This window comes from Heterocephalus glaber, unplaced genomic scaffold (assembly GCF_053883595.1).
Source record: "Heterocephalus glaber isolate CG9 unplaced genomic scaffold, H.glaber_assembly_v1.0 deba00001572, whole genome shotgun sequence".
Taxonomy (NCBI): domain Eukaryota; kingdom Metazoa; phylum Chordata; class Mammalia; order Rodentia; family Bathyergidae; genus Heterocephalus; species Heterocephalus glaber.
Window position 1 is genome coordinate 18614969 of NW_028258357.1, and position 17670 is coordinate 18632638.

Consider the following 17670-nt stretch of genomic DNA (forward strand, 5'->3'; position numbering starts at 1 on the left):
AAGAAGGCAGTGACCACTAAAGACCCTGCAGTCTGCTCAGGGCACGTGCAAGAGGCAGGAGGCAGATCATCCACCGGGCTGTCTGTGTGCACTCAGTCCACTAGGTTGTGCTGCCACTGCCTGCCCCCAGTGCTAACTACAGCTAGAGCTCTACTCTGACAGCAGAGGTTTCCCATACACAAAATGACATTGCAGCACCTGCACAGAATGAGAAGTGGAAGTCCCTGCTGCTTTGTTCTAGGAACGGTCAGTTTCCTTTCCAGAGCCTCCCAGCCTTGTTGTGGCTACATGGTCATTTATAGGCACATGGATGGCCATAGAGCCCTTGGCTGCCATTTCAAAGGTGATGATACTGAGACCACTTGGTGAAATCGAAACAACCCTGGGGTTCTGGCTCCCTTCCTCCCGTCTGTAAACTGGGGCTGCCCTGAATGCCGTGCTGTCACAGTGCTGTTACACTGTGACAGGGACTTCCCTCGTGTGTTCAAGGTGATGCTGACCTGCTGTACCCTTTGGTCTTGCCTCCCATGTACCACAGGATCGATAAACAAATAAGCAGGTTTCGGAGATGGTTACCTAAGAAGCCAATGAGGCTGGACAAGGAGACACTGCCAGACCTGGAGGAGAATGACTGCTACACTGCCCCTTTCAGCCAGCAAAGGATCCACCAGTGAGTGTTTCTGGTAAAGCCCCATCTTACTAACGATGTACAGCTGCAGTCCAAACTTCCCCTGTAGACCTGACACCACAATGTCCTTCTTCCCCTAAAGTCTTGCGTTTGTGTCACTCAGGGGAAGCCAGCTGCTGTAACAACCATCCCCAAATCCAAGTGGCTTAAAATGATGCCCCTTCCCAGGTGTATTGACACATGTAAAATGACCTCCATGGTGACTCAGAGACCCAGGCTCATGTCCTGATGCTCTGCTAACTCTAGTGCTCAGCGCCCCCTGCAGGCCAACAGGCAGGGAGCCTGGTCCACACCTTTCCTTTCTGAAATCGGGTTGTTTTTATCTGTTTGCTTCTCAGTTCCCCTTCTTTCAGCATTTCACCAAGTTGTCCCAGGAAAAGCCACCTCACTGGGAGGCCCACGTGTGGACTCATCTATCAGACTGTTTCAGAGCAGTAGTTTGTCACTTTTGACATGTGGGCAGGAAAAAAAATGTTGGCTAAATAACAGCCTATGAGATGAAAAGAAATGATTGCTGGGAGGCAGAGTAGGTGGGGAGAGAAGAGCATGCCAAGGACTGTAAACAGCTGGGAAAAACAGCCTCAAAAAGGAGCATAAATCAGGCCAGCCCAGCCTCACATTCACCCGGACTAAGAATACCTTGTCTTTCCTGTTCTGGCCATTGTGACAACCTCAATAAATACGACTTACTGAGGTTGCCAATTCTAAGAAAAAATAAACCAAATGGCAGTAGTCAAAAACTTGCAGGAAGAGCAGGGTGGGCTTGTTTCAGCAACAGAAAACTAAGGGAGTCTATGGACCTCTAGGGGGCAAAGGAGAGAAGAAAAGTAAAAGGACAGATGTTCTGCATCAAATTATATAATGCTCAGGAAGATCAGTCTAGTGCAAAGAAAGCAACCCAGAAGCCTCTAAAACAGCCAAATTTTGGATCCTAATGGGTCAGATTGGATGCCAACCATGCTACATTATGTGAGCATTTAAAATATGAATCTCACATCCCTAATTAAAACCTCCTTGAAAAATAGGAGCCACTGTTAATTCTGAATGTTAATTCAGAGACCAAGACCTACAGGTATCTTCTTAAGCGAAAAAGACAGCTGAAAGCTGGCATGTTCCCATGCCCATTCAAATCTTTGCCGTGTTATTCATCTTGGGAGTTCTTAAAACAAGTAATCATTTGTTTTTTAAATCTCCCTGGATCTGGTTTACATGCAGATTTTCTTTGCTTCTCAAGAGTGCCTAGCATAGTGAGGAGGGGGTCTCACAATTTGGGGATGATGGATAGATGGATACATGCACAGATGCGTGAACAGATGGTTGGATGATGAATGGATGGGTGGGTGGATGGATGAACAGATGGTGGATAGATGTATGGAAGAATCATTGAAGTATATAGTATTCTGGAGTTTTGTTTTATTTTTAATGCATATAGCAAATTGGAAGAGGATGGTCTCCTATCCCTCCTCTTCATGCTGGTTATATTCCTAATGTTCTGGCTTTAGAACATTTCTGAGCATGGTTCTCAAAGTTAAAAGCATGTGGGCACCCATGGAGACTTCTAGAGACTAAAACTGAGAATGATATCTACAAGTATTTTTAAATATATGACAAATGGGAGATGATACTATGTGGGATAGAGATATTAATCACATATGTGAGAAGCCCTTTATGACATATTTGTGTGTTAAATGAATAACTGATTAATTCAGCAGTCATTTATTTAACCTCCACCTCTTGCCAAGCATGGTCTGGGTAGAGAGGCCATAACGATGAATAATACAATACACAGTCTTGGCCCCAAACTCATTACATAGATTATTTTAAACATTTGTAAACAATGTGATAGGTCTGACTTCAGAGAGGGACTGTTCAGTGCTCCAGGTTTGGAAGGAGGTTGTTAAGTGAGAAAAGCTAACTTCTAAAGAGAGAATGTTTGATGTTGATCTACTAAGACTTGTCCTAGTAGGTAAGGAGGGGGAAAGTATCTTCAGAAAAGAGTGCAATGCATTAAAGAACAAAGGCATGAAACAGGAAGGGGTGTTTGCGGAGCTGTCGTATTTTTCTGTGAATAAGATGATAGGGTGAGAGGAGGACATAGCAGTTCTGTTTGGAAAAGAAGCCGATTAGCAGAAGATGAGATTTCAAGACAGAAGAATCAAGAAAGAAAAACTATAGGGACTGCTGGAATGAAGGATACTCAAAATCAGACCTCAGTGGGACTAAGAGGATAGAAGCAGTTCTAGCACATAAAAGGAAAATGAAAAATTAATGTGTCTAAAATGCTGTGGGTGCCTGGAATTTCTTTCTGTTTGATAAGTTCATGCCACATGGGCTACCATCCTGCGGACTGGTGTGTAAAAGTAAGTCTTGAAGAATGCTGGCTGTCAAGTTGGAAACAATTATTGGGACAATCAGAGAAAAAGCAATCCCTAAGGATGCTTTGGGCACGATATTAATAGGTTTAATTAATCAGAAGGAGCTGTTGATGAGCTCTGGGAGTTGCATCGTGGCTTTCCAAATGGAGTCCAAAGTCCATGCGACTTCTTGATTTTGCAGAGCCTTTGATGATTTGTTTGTCTTGGAGGAAAAGAGAATGACAGAAATGTAACTGTTGGGGGAGGCGTAAATGTAGTAGAGAAAATCCAGATTAAGATTCTGAATAATGATCATGTTGGGAAAGTACCTACAAACGCTTCGCTCTCAGCATGAAAGCCAGACTTCCAATTCGGGCCCCTTGCTCTACCAACCTCCCTGCTCACCCTAAGCTCTTTCATTTCTCCCTCCTGCACTTGTCCTTCCTCCTCCCTAGAATACCTTTTCCCATAGGCTTCTTCTTTTAGAAGTCAGCAGAGACACCTCCATGCAATCTTCCGTGGTTTGCAACCTCCACCCCCAGTTAGGATGAGGTGCACTTTTTTGCTATGCATGTGGTACTAGGCATTGAACTCCGGGCCTTTGCACTGAGTTATATCCCCATCCCTTGCCTTGTAATTTATTTATTTTAGTATTGAGATAGGGTCTCATTAAATTACTACATTTCCCAGGCTGATCTCATACTTGCAGTCCTCCTGCCTCAGCCTCCCAGAGTGCTGGGATTATAGGCTTGTGTACTCTTTTATGTCTTGGTAATAGTTTTCTTTTCTTTAACTAATAGCACTGTCCATTTTAATTGTTCTCTCTTAGACAATAAGCTCCTTCAAAAACTATGTCTGTACTCCCATTTTCAAATCCCGTAGTAGGCACTTAACAATGATGTGTTAAGTTAAAAGAAATGAATCCATGGAAACAAAAATGGAAGAATCATGTCAATTAAGAATATAAATACTGTAAACTTAGCTGACAGCATACTTATCTCAAACTGAACTCAACGTGTTTTCTCAGTGTCGCCCACTTCAGTTTTTGCCTGGGTCAGCATCCAGCATTAATATTTGTTCAGTTGCTGGGAACAGATGTGAAAGCTATTCTGCTTCTGCCTTACCCTCTAATGCCCTCATCTTCTGCATCTCAAGGACTGATTTGACCTCCTAAGTGTGTCTACTCCAACCTTTCCCCATCTTCGCTACCCTTGTCTCACTTCTGAAACTCAAAAGCAATGGGACCTCTTTCCCTGGTCCTACTCCTGCCCACCTCCAGGCCATTCCCTCCATGCACACACAGTCATGTGTTCAAAATGTGTATCTAATCTTTCCATTGCACCCGGTTTTAAAAACTTAGAATAAACACCGAAATGACCCTGACTCACTTAGCAGGCCTTGCAGGGCCCGGTCACCCTGCTCGCTCCTCCCCAGCCTTTCTCCCTCCACGATTGTGACCCAGACACACACAGCCTCTCTCAGCCCTGCCATTTCCTCTCCCGGAATACTCTTCCCACTCCTTCCCCTTTCATCTACTTAACTGTCTATTTTTTCATAAACATTTTTGATTGACATAACAATCATATGTACTTGGGAAGTAAAATGTGATGCTTTGATTCATGTGTGTGTTGGGTAATAAAAGCAGTGTGATTAGCATATTAATCACTAAACGTACATCATCTCTTTATGGTAAATGCATTCAAAATCCTCTCTTGCATCCCTTTTGAGATATGCTGTAGATTATCATTAACTATATCCACCCTGCTGTGCCAAAGGCCACTAGCACTTACCCTTCTTATCCCCCGATAGCACTGGACCTGTTGACCAGCCGCTCCTCATCGCTCCTCCGTCCTCTCCCAGTTCTGCTGACCACTGCTCTCCTCCCAGTTCCCACAAGACCGCTTTTAGAGCCCACATATGAGTGTGGCCGTGAGGGTCTGATCCTCCAGAACTTAGCTCCAGTGACTTCCCAACGAAGCATCCTGACGCCCTCCTTTCCCACCAAGCCTTCCAGACATCACTCTGCTCTCTGCTTTTTGAAGAGCACTTTTCCTATGTAACATCTTTCACACTTGGAATTTTATACGTATTTAACAATTATTTGATTAATACCCAACTCTCCAGAAAAGCTGTGTGCTTTGTTGAGGATAGCCATGCTTAGTTTGGCTCGCAATCCTATCTCCAACACTTAACACAATGCCTAGCATATAGACATTGGTCTAGTATAAATTAACAGATTAAGGATAAAGGAGTAAACACATATCAGAGTGATCAGACTGCAGATTTTTCTACTTTGAACTAGAGTATACAAAAAAAGTGAAGTTGACAGTCAATTTAAAAATAGTCTAGTGTTCCATTTTAACATATAATCTGTGTTTGAGAAGCAATAAATGCAGGCCTGTTGTAGACCTGTTTCTAAGTCAATGATGTCATGAGGTTATTTTTTATATGGTATCACCAGAGATGGGCCAAGAGGTAGGGAAATTCTTGCTATATACTAGATACTATTCTAAGAACTTGTATTTTGTTCTTATAACAATAAGGCTATAAGTGTTATCACCATTTTACGGATGAGAAAAATGAGGTCCAGAGAAGTTAAAAAACCTGCTATGGTCACACGCCTAGGATAGATGACCTGCCTGATCACACATACCAGGGCTTAGCTGACCTGTAGCTCAGGTCATTGTCCATATGGGTCCCAGGGAAGGATGCATACTGTCGTAGTAGTGTCCTCTGCAGTCATTTGGGTACCTAGACTCCTTCCACCTAATAATTCTTCCATCCTTCAGATTCCTTATAGACAAGAGAAAAGAGAGATGAGTGAATTCTTAGGATGTTTTGATTTTCATGGTCCAGGCTTAGAAGGCTTGTACAGCACTTGCACCCTGTAGTGTGGGCCAGAGCTCAGTCATGCACTTACTGCTAACTGAAGTGATGCTCGGATTGCTGGTCTACCTGCATGTCCAGCAGGAAAAGGGAAATGGGCTTGCTCAAAACTAGGTAGTGATGGGACAGGAACTCAAGATCAGACAGGGAGGCTCCAGAGCTCACACTCTTAAGCATTCTGTTCACTGCATGATTTCTCAGCCTCAGCATGATGGATATTTGGGGCCAAATAACTCTTTGCTGTGGGAGCTGTCTTGTGCACTATGGGATAATTAGTAACATCCTTCATCTGTGCCCACTAAATGCTAATAACATCCTTATCCCCCTTCATTGTGACATCAGAACTGTCTCCAGACACTTCCAGATTTTCTTGGTAATGACAGTAGGGTGGGCACAAAAACTGTACCCCTTACTACTGCCTTGAGAACACGCTCCCTACTGTCTCATCATGTGACACCCCTCAGACAACCCAGTCTCTGTGATAAACTGAACTCCAGCTAAATCTGATGTCCATGCCCAACAAGTCTAATCAGTCATTAATTTATTCTTCTTCACCCCCTTGCCTGTAGATGGTGCCCTGCCTAAGCACTGCTGCCCTTCAGTCTTATAATAGCACTAGCAGTAACACCCTTGGCAATCACTTTCTAAGGTCAGAACCTGTAACAAAGATTTTCTGCTGCTGGTAGATAGAAAAAAAGCAACTATGGAAGAGAGTTGTGTCACTTCTTATCATAGATATGCAGTACATTCTTTCAAGAGATAGATTGCCAAATGGAATTGCCTTTCAGAAAAATATGTAAAACATAGAAAAATGTTTCTTCCTGCATTTTCTTTATTTCTCCTATTACCATTTATTTTATTTTTATGAAACCCATAAAAATTAAAGTGAAATTAAATATTGACCACCTCATAGCAAAAAAATCTGGAATATTTGATGTGTTGTTTGTGCATATGTGAAGTAATATGTATACTTCCACATCCTCCATGCCAGTTTTTCTAGATGCTTGGGGATCAAGAGCAAATAACTAGTCAAAGATCCCTAGAACTTAGATTTTAGCTGGGGATGACTAGCAATAAATTATAAACCAGTGGCTGTCAACCAGGCAATGTCTGGAAATACATTTGGTTGTCACAATCAGGACAGGGGATTGCTTCTGGCCTCTCATGGGCAGAGGCTATGGCTGCTGCTAAGCATCTTGTCATGCCCAGGACAGTCCACACCCTGAAGAAGTCTCCTGATGCGCAAGTCAATAGTAACAAGGTAAACATTTATTAAGAAGTCAATTTCAAAGCATTTGAAAAGGTGATAAATGCTATGGATCTAGGGAAAAGGAGGAGTAGGGTGAAAGGAATGGAGAGTTCTGGCTGGGGTACAAGGTGCAGGGTATAGTTTTTAAGTACAATGTTTGTATTCTTCAGGTTAGGTGACATGGAAAGTGTGGTTGGGGGAAGGCTTGCGGGGGGCACAGGGGGAAGGAAACAGCTTCAGGTAGGGGAACGGCCAGTCTGGATGGTTTGAGAAAGAGAAAGAAGGCCCTTGGGGCTGGAGCACAAATGACAAGGAGATGAGCCGCAGAGATAAGAGGGAACCAATCACATATGGCCCTTAGGGCCATTGCAAGGATTTTTACATTTATAGAAGAATGATATAGTCCAACTTAACATCTGACTGATCTGTTAAGAACGAATCTTGGGAACAAGCAGCGACCAGTTAGGAGGCAACTGCAGTCATCCAAGAGTGAGGTGATGTGTTACACATGTTTTTACAAGTGTCTATTTTTCAAAACACGTAATGAAAATATATGCAACGCAGAACTCAATATTGACCTTTTTTTTTAATTTGCAAAGCTGGATTGTGCACAGAATATTTCAGCTCATGTGTCCAGGAAGAGAGTGAGGCAGAGTTGGCGTGTTGTCACTGCTGGGGGACAGAGCTGGGCCTGCAGAGTCAGGTCCTGTCGTGGGGAATCATCTCTCCTACCCAGAGGACACAAATGAATGGTGAAAAATGTTGTCAATCTTTGCCTTCTTACCCAACATGAATTTTCACATGACCTCCTGATTTATTTTTGGCTTCAGTTCTGCCTACTCATAAGCCATTTTCTCTATCAAAGATCTTAATGATTATTGAATTCTGTTATCAAGATTAATGCCTGGTCCCAAGAGATTTAATTCATGCGTCACACTTTTTAATTCATATATCAAATGAAATATGTAAAACAAGTATTAGAAAAGACTGCACAATATCCAGTTTGCTTACATGCCCTTTTCCTCCTCCTGTGATGAGTCAAGAATAACGGAACGGCCTAGGGAATAACAAAGCAACACAGCTCTTGGGGGCAGGAATGCACTCACCAGCGAACTGTTGGTGCTGAGGTCATCAGGAGGAGGACAGTGGCTGAGGGAGTCTCTGTGATTTCCCTTTGATGCCTTCTTCGCCTCTGATTCTGTTCTCAGCTGAGCAGCCGGTGGACCATGAGGTGGGTCATAGACGACAGTAATCAGTCACTCTCCCCAACAGCCGGAGCAACAGTTGCAGTAATAAAAGCGGTAACAAGCACCAGTTACTGACCAACCCCTGGATCCCAGAGTTACCCCGCGCACACAGTGGAGCTCTGTGAAGGTGTGAGGAGGACAGTGAAGGTTGGAGAGGCTGGATGGCTCCACGTTGCTCTGGTCCCTGTGAGATCAGTGAGCAGAAGGGCAGAGCATTTTCTCCACGATGCTTCTACCTCGTATAAATGCTGCACGAGCGGAGGCTGAGTGCAATGTTCAGCCACACTGAGGGTGAGCCTGTGGGTATGAGGCATCTCTTTGCCTTAGTAATTTATTGTGAGAGCATTTGAGATGCATTCCAGAGATGTAAAATAAGGTAGCAAACTAGCAATGAATATTTTATATACATTAGGGTAGGCATTCAAGTTCAGGGAAAAATTAGCTCAGAAATGCCTTCCAGGACCTCTGAGTCTATAATTGTTCACTAATGAGCCGATGAATTGGGCTTTCAGCCTAGTGGGCAGAGCAATACGAAAACACATCGTAAGTGAGATGGCTCTGATTGTCAGAAGAGGAAAACCAGTCCCTTAAATAAAGAGATACTTCTCCAGTTTATGACTCGGAAATAAAATTCATGCACGGTGGCCCCGAGGACTCAGAATAAAACAATGGACAATATCCTCAGGAATCTCCTTGTATAACATGGCTTGGGGGGCTTTCCTGGAGGTTATTTCTGGAAGACCCTTCAGGATGCTTCTGGAAAATTAATTACTCAGAGTCCTAGTATTCCAGAGGAGTTTAAGCAAGGTACCCAGAAAAATTCTGTAGCATGCCATAAGTTTATCTAATTGTCTGTGTTGTTTGAACTTCATTCCACAAAAATTAAAGTCGAGAACTGATTAAAAAGCAAATACTGGGCCAGGGATTTAGCTCAGTGGTGCCGCCGCCTGCCTCGCAAGCGCAAGGTCCCGAGTTCAATCCCCGGTACCAAAAAAAAGAGAAAAAAACAAATACTTTCAGTTCTATTTGAGTGTGTGTGTATGTGTGTGTGTGTGTGTGTGTGTATTTGCATACACATCTCCCTCTATAAGTCAGCAGATGGTGCCGTTTGGTCATTGCATGGTGTCATTGGTGCTGGGCCTACTGGCTACTTACCAGTGACAACTATATGGCCACCTAAACATCTGACCTCATAGAGTACCTCTCCTAGCCAGCAGTGGAAACCAAAGTTGTCAGCACTGTAGTCATTTTGTCAGATCTTGTACTCAAATAAACCCCCTCTCAGTTTCAGAAAAGATAATTCAATAGAACAACATGGAATTTACTGCAGCAATATGATAGATACCATTTATTCAGTGCTGACTGGGTTCTAAGTACTCCCCAGTTATAAATTGATTTCACCCTTTGAATAAAGTACGGCTATTATCCCCTACTTTTATAGAGTCGGAAACTGAGGCCCAGGAAGCCTATATAACTTTATCTAAGATCACACAATTGGTTGGTGTGCAAAGCTTGGATTCCAAAGCCAGGAGTTCTGGCCCCATTCTTATGTAACTTCACATTACATTTTCATTTTCTTTGGCTGTTTTAACAAATTACCACGAACTTAGCTGCTTGAAACAACACAATTTATCATGTTGCAGTGCTGGAGGTTGGCATCCAACATGGGTCTCACTGGGCTACAGATCAAGTGTGTCAGGGCTGCCTTCCTTTCTGGAGCCCTGGGGAGAAGCCATTTCTTTGCTTTTCTGGCTCCTCGAGGAAGCTGCATTCCCTGGCCCATGGCCAAGGGACATCCTTAAAGTCAGTACTGCCTCCCTCTGACTTTGCTTCTGTCCTCACAGCTTCTTCTCTGACTCTCATTCACCTTTTCCATTTTAGAGATCCATGTGATGACTTTGGGTCCAACTGGAAAATCCAGGAAAATCTCTCTTGGTCTGTTTCATGTTGCTAAATCGTAGTTCCTGAAACTGGATCCTTCAGAAAGAAAAGAGGTTTATTTAGCTCAGGGTTCTGGAGGCCCAAGGGCATAGCCTTGCCATTGGCTTAGGGTCTCATCACTAAGAGCATCGCATGGTGAGAGAGTGGTCACCTGGAAAGAGAGAAGGCAAGAGGGTGAGGGAGGAGCCGGGCTTGCTCTTGGATAACAGCCAGCTCTTGTGCTACCTAATCCAGTCCTCAAGACCTGACCTGGTCTACCAGACCACCTCTTCAGGGTCCCGGCACTTTTCAGTACCATCGCGTGAGCGACCAACCATCAGCATGAGCTTTGGTGGGGTCGAATCGTGGCACTTGTTATGTTGAGGTCAGCTGATTAGCAACCTTAATTCCACCTGCAGCGTAATTCTTCTTTGCCATCTAGCTTGACATAGTCACGAGCTAGGGTACAGACACCTTTGGAAGGCCGTTATGCTGTCCAGCACAGCTATAAACATTTGCCAGTTCACGGAGTCCCAAGGGTTGGGACAGAGTACAGTTTTGATGGGTGAAAAGAAAAGAAAGAAAGGAGGGAGGGAGGTGGCTGTAAGATTTAGGGGCAGTCGATGATATTACATATGTAAAGGATACAGTCAAACACCCAGCATATTTAAAAAAATGAGTAAATGAATATTATTTTTACTATTATTATCATTATTATTATTGAGAATCCTTGAGACTCGCCGATTAAACTGGACTAGCATTCCTTTTAAATGAACGTTATTTGATGTTCCAGATACCTTGCTATTTCGCATTTATTCATTAGTAACACATATCTGTACTTGCTTCTTAAGCCTTCTGAGCATAAATATCTGAAAACACTCATTCCTCTAGCATATACCTTTGTGTTTTCTTTTCAGAGCATTTGGAGTTTTTCTGTTGTTTTCATTGATCTGAAACCTTTAGAGACTCCTTTAGGCAGAGACACCAAGATTGATTTAGGTAGGATTAATGTTCTTTCAGTACCTCCTTGATGGGGGCTGTCTCGGGCTGCTTGTTCTGCTCAGTTGCTTATGGCGTTAGGATCCTCAGTATGTGGTTGTCTGCCTTGATCGGTGGAATCAGGGAAAACCCATCCGTCTTCTGGAAAGTTTCAAGCTGGAATGAAAATGAAACAAGCCATAAAGCCCAGGAGTTGTGCATCTGAAGATCGTGTGGCTCTTTGTATGTAGGACATAAAAGAGTTCAGCATAAGGGACAAAAAGGTCACCTAATCCCTTGGGAAAAGCAAACTTTTCCAGTGTGGGCCTCAGTAGCCAGGCATAGTCTCTTACTATTGAGGAGGCCATCTGAGATAAGTCATTTGGAAATATCGTATTGCATTTTTCCATTTTTAAATAATTTTTCCCATCTTTAAATAATTTTTCCCATTTCTCATCTCATTCAACAAATATTTTTAGTGTCTATCATATGCCAAGTATTGTGCTAGAGAAATGTGCTACTATGTGTTCACAGGTATATTTCTGTGTGTGCATATTTTTACTTAAATTTTAACTTAAGCATGTTAAATTTTATGGTCCACAGGCCATCTTCTTCATCAAAATAGTAAAAGGCAATTGAAAACCCCCATAAGAAAAGAGCCAAATTTAGGTACAATAAAATAAGGGAGGGTTAATGTAAAGGGGAGGGACAGGGACTAGGACAGCACCTGCTGTGTGGCTTGGACCGTGTCATCACGTTGAGCATTGTGGCATCAGAAGCAGCAGTGACCCCGGGGAGCCAGGGGAGCCGAGCAAAGGGACAGTGGGGAGGTCCCCTGTGCACCCTCTGAGAGGCACATCCTTGATCATTACCTCTTCAGGTCCTTGCACAACCCTGCACCCTAAATCCATGATCCTCATTTTATAGAAGATGGAACAGAGGCTCCGACACAGCAAATACTTCCTCCAAGGCCGCATGGTCACAGGAGATGGGGCTTAAAACTCCCCTCTGACTGCGAACTCATCCTCCTTCTGTGACAGGACGCTTAATACTTATTCAGCACTCGAGCTGAGCCACGCGTGCGAGCCATGGTGTCCTTATCGCTGTTGAGAGACAGAGGGAAGACGGTGAGGCCGGGCACATATGTGAGTCTCACAGTTGCCAGAAGGGGAAAGGGTCTGGACAGGTGAGAGAGGGTCATTCCGAGTCTCCTAAGGTTAGGGCCTGGGCACGCCAGGGCGTCCTTCTGCAGAGGAAGGTGCTCCACTGCAAACCTGACCCGCAGCGGTGTGTTCAAATGGCCCTGACCCACGACCACATGCTAACAGTGACCCCGCTTCTTCCCACTTCCCTCGCCCTGGCGCCACACTTCCAGCGTGCATTTCATGTTTCCCACACCAGACAAAACCACCACCTTGCATTCCCAGCGACCCGACACCACCAGTGTCCTCAGTGGCCCCATCACCACCAAACCCTCGTGGTCCCCTGCCTCTTTTCTGGCCTCATTGCCATCCGCGTAGCGGAAGTGACCGCTGCCTCTTGCATGAACAGTTATAACAGCCCCCTGGCCTCCTGTCTTTCCTCACCGCCCAGTCTACCTGCCACACGCCCCTCGCTGTCAATAGTAAGTAAGGCTCCTACACAGCCCCGTCAAGCCCTTAGAAGGAAGGCACCCTTTTCACAGTGTTCACAGCCCGCAGGTTGGCACGCTGGGCACCGGCCACCTCCAGGAGTGAGTAAGAAGCAGTAGTGGCAGTGCTTTCTTGCCTAACAGATGTCCCTAGAGCCTCAGGGAGAAAGCTCAAACTCCTTAGCACGGCACACAGCTGTCTTCAGCTTCTTCTCCTCTCCTCTCAGCCTCCTGGGCTGGATGCTCCTCTCCCCAGCTGAGGAGTTGCCTAAATATCCCCTAACTATTGCTTTTCTTCCCAAGGGACTCTTTCCTCTGGCTCTCTGGTGAAATCTTTCCTTCAGGAGCAAGTTTGGGTGTCATCTTCATTTTGTGCAGACCGTGCTAGACCTCGGTACTCCTCAGCTGCTGTAGATGCCTCGATTGTGCCACTACTGTATTGTACCTCACTTACCTGTCTCTGCTTCCGGTGCTGCTCAAATCCCAGCGCAGCAGCCAGGAGTAATTGGAAGGGAGCTCCAGTCTTCACCTGGGTTTCTGAAAGGGCCCAAAGGGAAGCCACACACTCGGTCCTCAGCAGCCATTCATTACCATCCTTTCCTGTCCTCCCGTCATACCTCTTACTCCTCTCTTTACCCCCACAAAAATATTTCTCTCCCCCAACCCTGTCCAGATTTTCTTCTCCTTCCTTCATTGTTCCTCCTGTCCTCAGCAGTCTCATCCCTCTCTCCCATCACTTTAGCATAAGGACTGGATAGCTTCTCCAACAGGGAAGAAACGTCTGTCCTCCTTTCACCTTACCCGTAGGATTCTTGCCGTTGAGTCAGGGGCTCCTCCAGTCCGACGACGCTGTGCTGTGGTAACACGCCTTCAGCAGCAAGGGCTTACTCAAAGATGCATTTCCTGCTCCTGTAACATCTTAGCCATGAGTCGGCTGAGGTCTGCTTCACGTGTCTTCCTTACTAGGAGATCCAGGCTGAAGAAGCAACCGTGCCCAGGAGATGAATTCTCCTGGGAGAGAAAGAACCAAGTGTCTGTGCAGATATGGCACAGGGCACTTCCACTCATCCTCCATTGGCCAAAGCAAGTCTTGTGGCCAGCGATGGTGTCAGAGGGGTGGGATTATGGTCCTCCTCCTGGAGGGGGATTGCAGGTCACACACTAATGGGTAGAGACACATGGTTCTCAAGCAAAGAGCAAATTGGGAATCACTATCCAAGATACCCATATTAATTATTTTTGACCATATCTGTGTCTATAAAATATGTAACTCATTAGTGTTTTAGGTCTCAGGTGATGTCTTATACTGTTTTACTTTATCTTAAACCCTTAGCATATTTTTAGTAAAGGAAATTTCCATGCAAGTTAGCAAAAACCTGCACACATCAGAGAGATGCTTCTGCAGAGTAGAAATCAGACTTGGGATTGAAATATTTCAGAACTCAAATTCAGAAACCATCTTTGGGACCAGGGATTTAGCTCAGTGGTTCCGCCATCTGCCTCACAAGTGCAGGGTACTGAGTTCAATCCCTGGTACAAAAGAAAAGAAAAGAAAGAAGGAAGGAAGGAACCATCATTGGACTGTGGCGACATTCGGATTTGTGACCCGGATAAGTAGAAGGCTACTTATGTGATGTGTGCCTGACCTCTGAGGAGCCAGAGAAGCCTGCCTCCTCCTCAGGGAATATCTGCCCCCACCACTCGGGTCCCTTGCAGCAAGGTGGGAACCTGGTTACCACAAGGGACTGAGGAAACACCAAAGTCACGCAAATGTAAAATCATCACAGGAAGGGAAGCAGCTACTGCCCCTAGGGGTGGTGGGGCAAAAGGAAGAAGTAGGGAGATCAGAACCAAGCAGCCAGCTGAGGGGGATGGTCCATGGAGCAGAGCCCAAAGCCCCGAAGGAGGCAGTGCCACCTGCTGGTGCTGGCGCTCAGGGGTCGGAGTAACAGTGAATCTAGTTTGGGAAGTGTTTTTTTCCCTTTTCTTTTAAAGATGGAAACTGGAACCAGTCTGTGAAATTGAAGGAGCACTGCTAGGGCAGCATGACAGCAACAGGCAGGCAAGCAAGAAGGAGCAATCCCCTTTAACTTCCTTTTCCCCTTCCGGTCCCCCTCCAGTGCCCTGTCCTGACAGAACAGAGTCAGGTGGCAAAGCAGAAGTATAATTGGCAGAATCTCCATTTAGTATGACAGCGCACTTCTTCATACCTGGGATTTTATCCTTTGAACTTGAATCCTTTGGCTAAAGTCATCCTCTATTAAAATGAAAATGTCTCTTGGAAAGGTGGAAATTTTAACGCTATTCTTTATGAATAGTTAAAATGAAGAGGGGGAGGAAGGGCATGCAGGGGGGCATTCTGGCTGTAGCTGGGATGGACAAAGGATGCCATGAAGATGACAGAGGAGGGGAAAAAGTCAAAAGAAAAACAAAAACAGAGGGGTTGAGAAAAATAAATGTCACCAACTTCCAGATTGTGCAGATGCTCAGCAGGGCTTCCAGGACTTCACTGCTCATAGTAATGTAAAGGAACTAGAGGGAAATGAGCGGAAATTCCTTTCATGAACACGCGGAACAACTCGGCTCCAACAGAGAATGTACAAACCAGGCCACAGCCAAGAGCAGCTGAAGACAGTAGTGGTGAGTCACCAAGTAATAAGTTTGTGCGGTGACAGTTGCCTGAGTCATTCAAGCAAAATGTTACTATGGACTGAATGACAGTAGCACTCCAATTAGTGGAAGGCTCAAGGCCTGGCTCATTCTAACTTGCATTTTTCCGGTCTGAGAATTACAAAAGCTTTTGTTGTTCCCAACTTATTTTATAGATTTTAAAAAAAGATTTTCTTTTTCTTCTGGCTTACTTTTGAACACAAAGAACATGCATCTGTACTAAATCTGAATATTGCCATGTTGTCATTGTGAAAATTCATTTAAGTTTGGCCAACACTGAGCAGGCTGTGGCAGGCACGGGGTAGGACAAGGATAAATGAATGGTGCTTTCCATCCTTAAGGGTTGATGGTTCACATAGACCCTCATGGGAGGACAGGCTCTGGGGTCAAGAGGACAGGGACCCCAAATCTCAGCATGTATGTGACTCTCAGCTTTAATTCTTCATCTGTAAACAACAGAATAATATTATGAAAATAACAGTGTGTCAGTGCCTACGGTAAATGGTCAACAAATGCTGTCTATTTTTGTTAATAATATCAGTGGAGTTCGATACATGAATAATTCGATGATTTTAGTGTATGTGAATTCTGTGTATGTTGAAGGCCCGGTTTTACAGATAAGATTATCTAAAGTGTCATCAATTCCAGGGAATCATTTTTTTCTTTCTTCTTTTCTTTTCTTCTCTACAGTATTCTTTCTCCTTTCTTTTCCTCCACTTTTCCCTCTTCTTGTCTCCTCCTCTTCCTCCCAAATTACCCAGTGACCGTCCATCCTCCAGGTCTCTTGCTTCTGTGTCCACCTGATCAATGTCAGAGGAGCTACTTGGCCAGCTGTCTTTACCAGCAGGGTTTCAACCTCTGCCCCAATTAATGCATATTCTCTTGTTGAGCAACTGACTTGTTAAAATACTTATTTATTCAAACCAATGGTTTGCCATCCTCTTTCTACGGTGACACATGGTTATATTACTTACGCATCATTCCCCTTGGTGCTTTGCTATTCAGAGTAAAATGGTGTTATTTTAAAGGTACTTCAAATCCAATCTAATTTATTTTTAAATTATTCCCTAATTTAGAAACGCTTAACCATTATGATGCCAGATTAATCACAGCAGTGCTCACCACCAGTCATGTCACACGGGTGCTGTGACACGTGGGTGGATTAGACACCCGTGTGTGGCCACATCTTTGTAAGACTGGTACAAATAGCATATTTCCCGAAAATGAAACCAAGTCTTCTATTAATTTTTGCTCCAAAAGATGCAATAGGGCTTATGTTCAGAGGATGTCTTGCTTTTTCAGGTACAATAATCTACATTTATTTGTGTACAACAAACATTTACTCATTTATTCATGTACAAAAATCTACGTTTATGCAAAAACAATCATGTCATCTTCTGGAACATCATCATAACTCTCCAAACCCTGAATTCCAACCTGAATTTCTTGCAACTCCATTTCCTGTAGATCCATTGGCCCCCATCTCCCATGCCCAGCAATGGAGCTGTCCTTAAATGAGCACTTCCTATCCATGTAACCTCCTCATAGTGCATCGGCAATGCAGCTGTCAGCGATCTTATCCCATGAATTCTGCACCCAAGTCATGACCTCTTGCAGGCGGGGGGCTTCCCAGAGTTCCCATTAAATCAGTGTTAACTGCAAACTTACTTGAGAGTGACGGGCCACACAAAAGTGACAAAAAGTTGCAGGCACCAAAATTGAGAAAGCGTTTCTTTCTTTATTTCAGGTGAGTGTATTAATCATACCTGTTACAACACACGGGGCACTGAATGATGAGACTCGTGTTAGACACAGTCACATCCACTGGTTATCAAGTGTGCACGTTATTCCTGGGCTGTGCCTGTGTCCGATTGGTCACTCAGTGTTAAGTCTCAAGTTCATCTGCACACATAGGCATTCACCTCTCGTCCAAAGGCACCTGCTTGGGTATTTACAAATACTTAGTGATAATTTATATTATCATTTATTTTAAGTATTAATGCCAATAATATTAATTGATCATCTTTAATTATATATTATTTTTATAA

At 44.3% G+C, this 17670-nt stretch overlaps 1 protein-coding gene across 23 annotated transcripts in view; it reads left to right on the forward strand.

The window, feature by feature from the left end:
- The window catches only part of Ano4 (anoctamin 4), a 366091-nt gene that overhangs the window by 241795 nt on the left and 106626 nt on the right, over positions 1-17670 (forward strand). For all 23 annotated transcript variants that reach the window (XR_015443559.1, XR_015443558.1, XR_015443557.1 and 20 more), the window contains one exon: positions 539-670. Coding sequence is in view for 20 of the 23 variants with exons in the window: in XM_013072270.3 (XP_012927724.1) it covers positions 539-670 (132 nt within the window). In the remaining 3 variants the exon portion in view is untranslated. The remainder of the gene's footprint in view (positions 1-538; positions 671-17670) is intronic.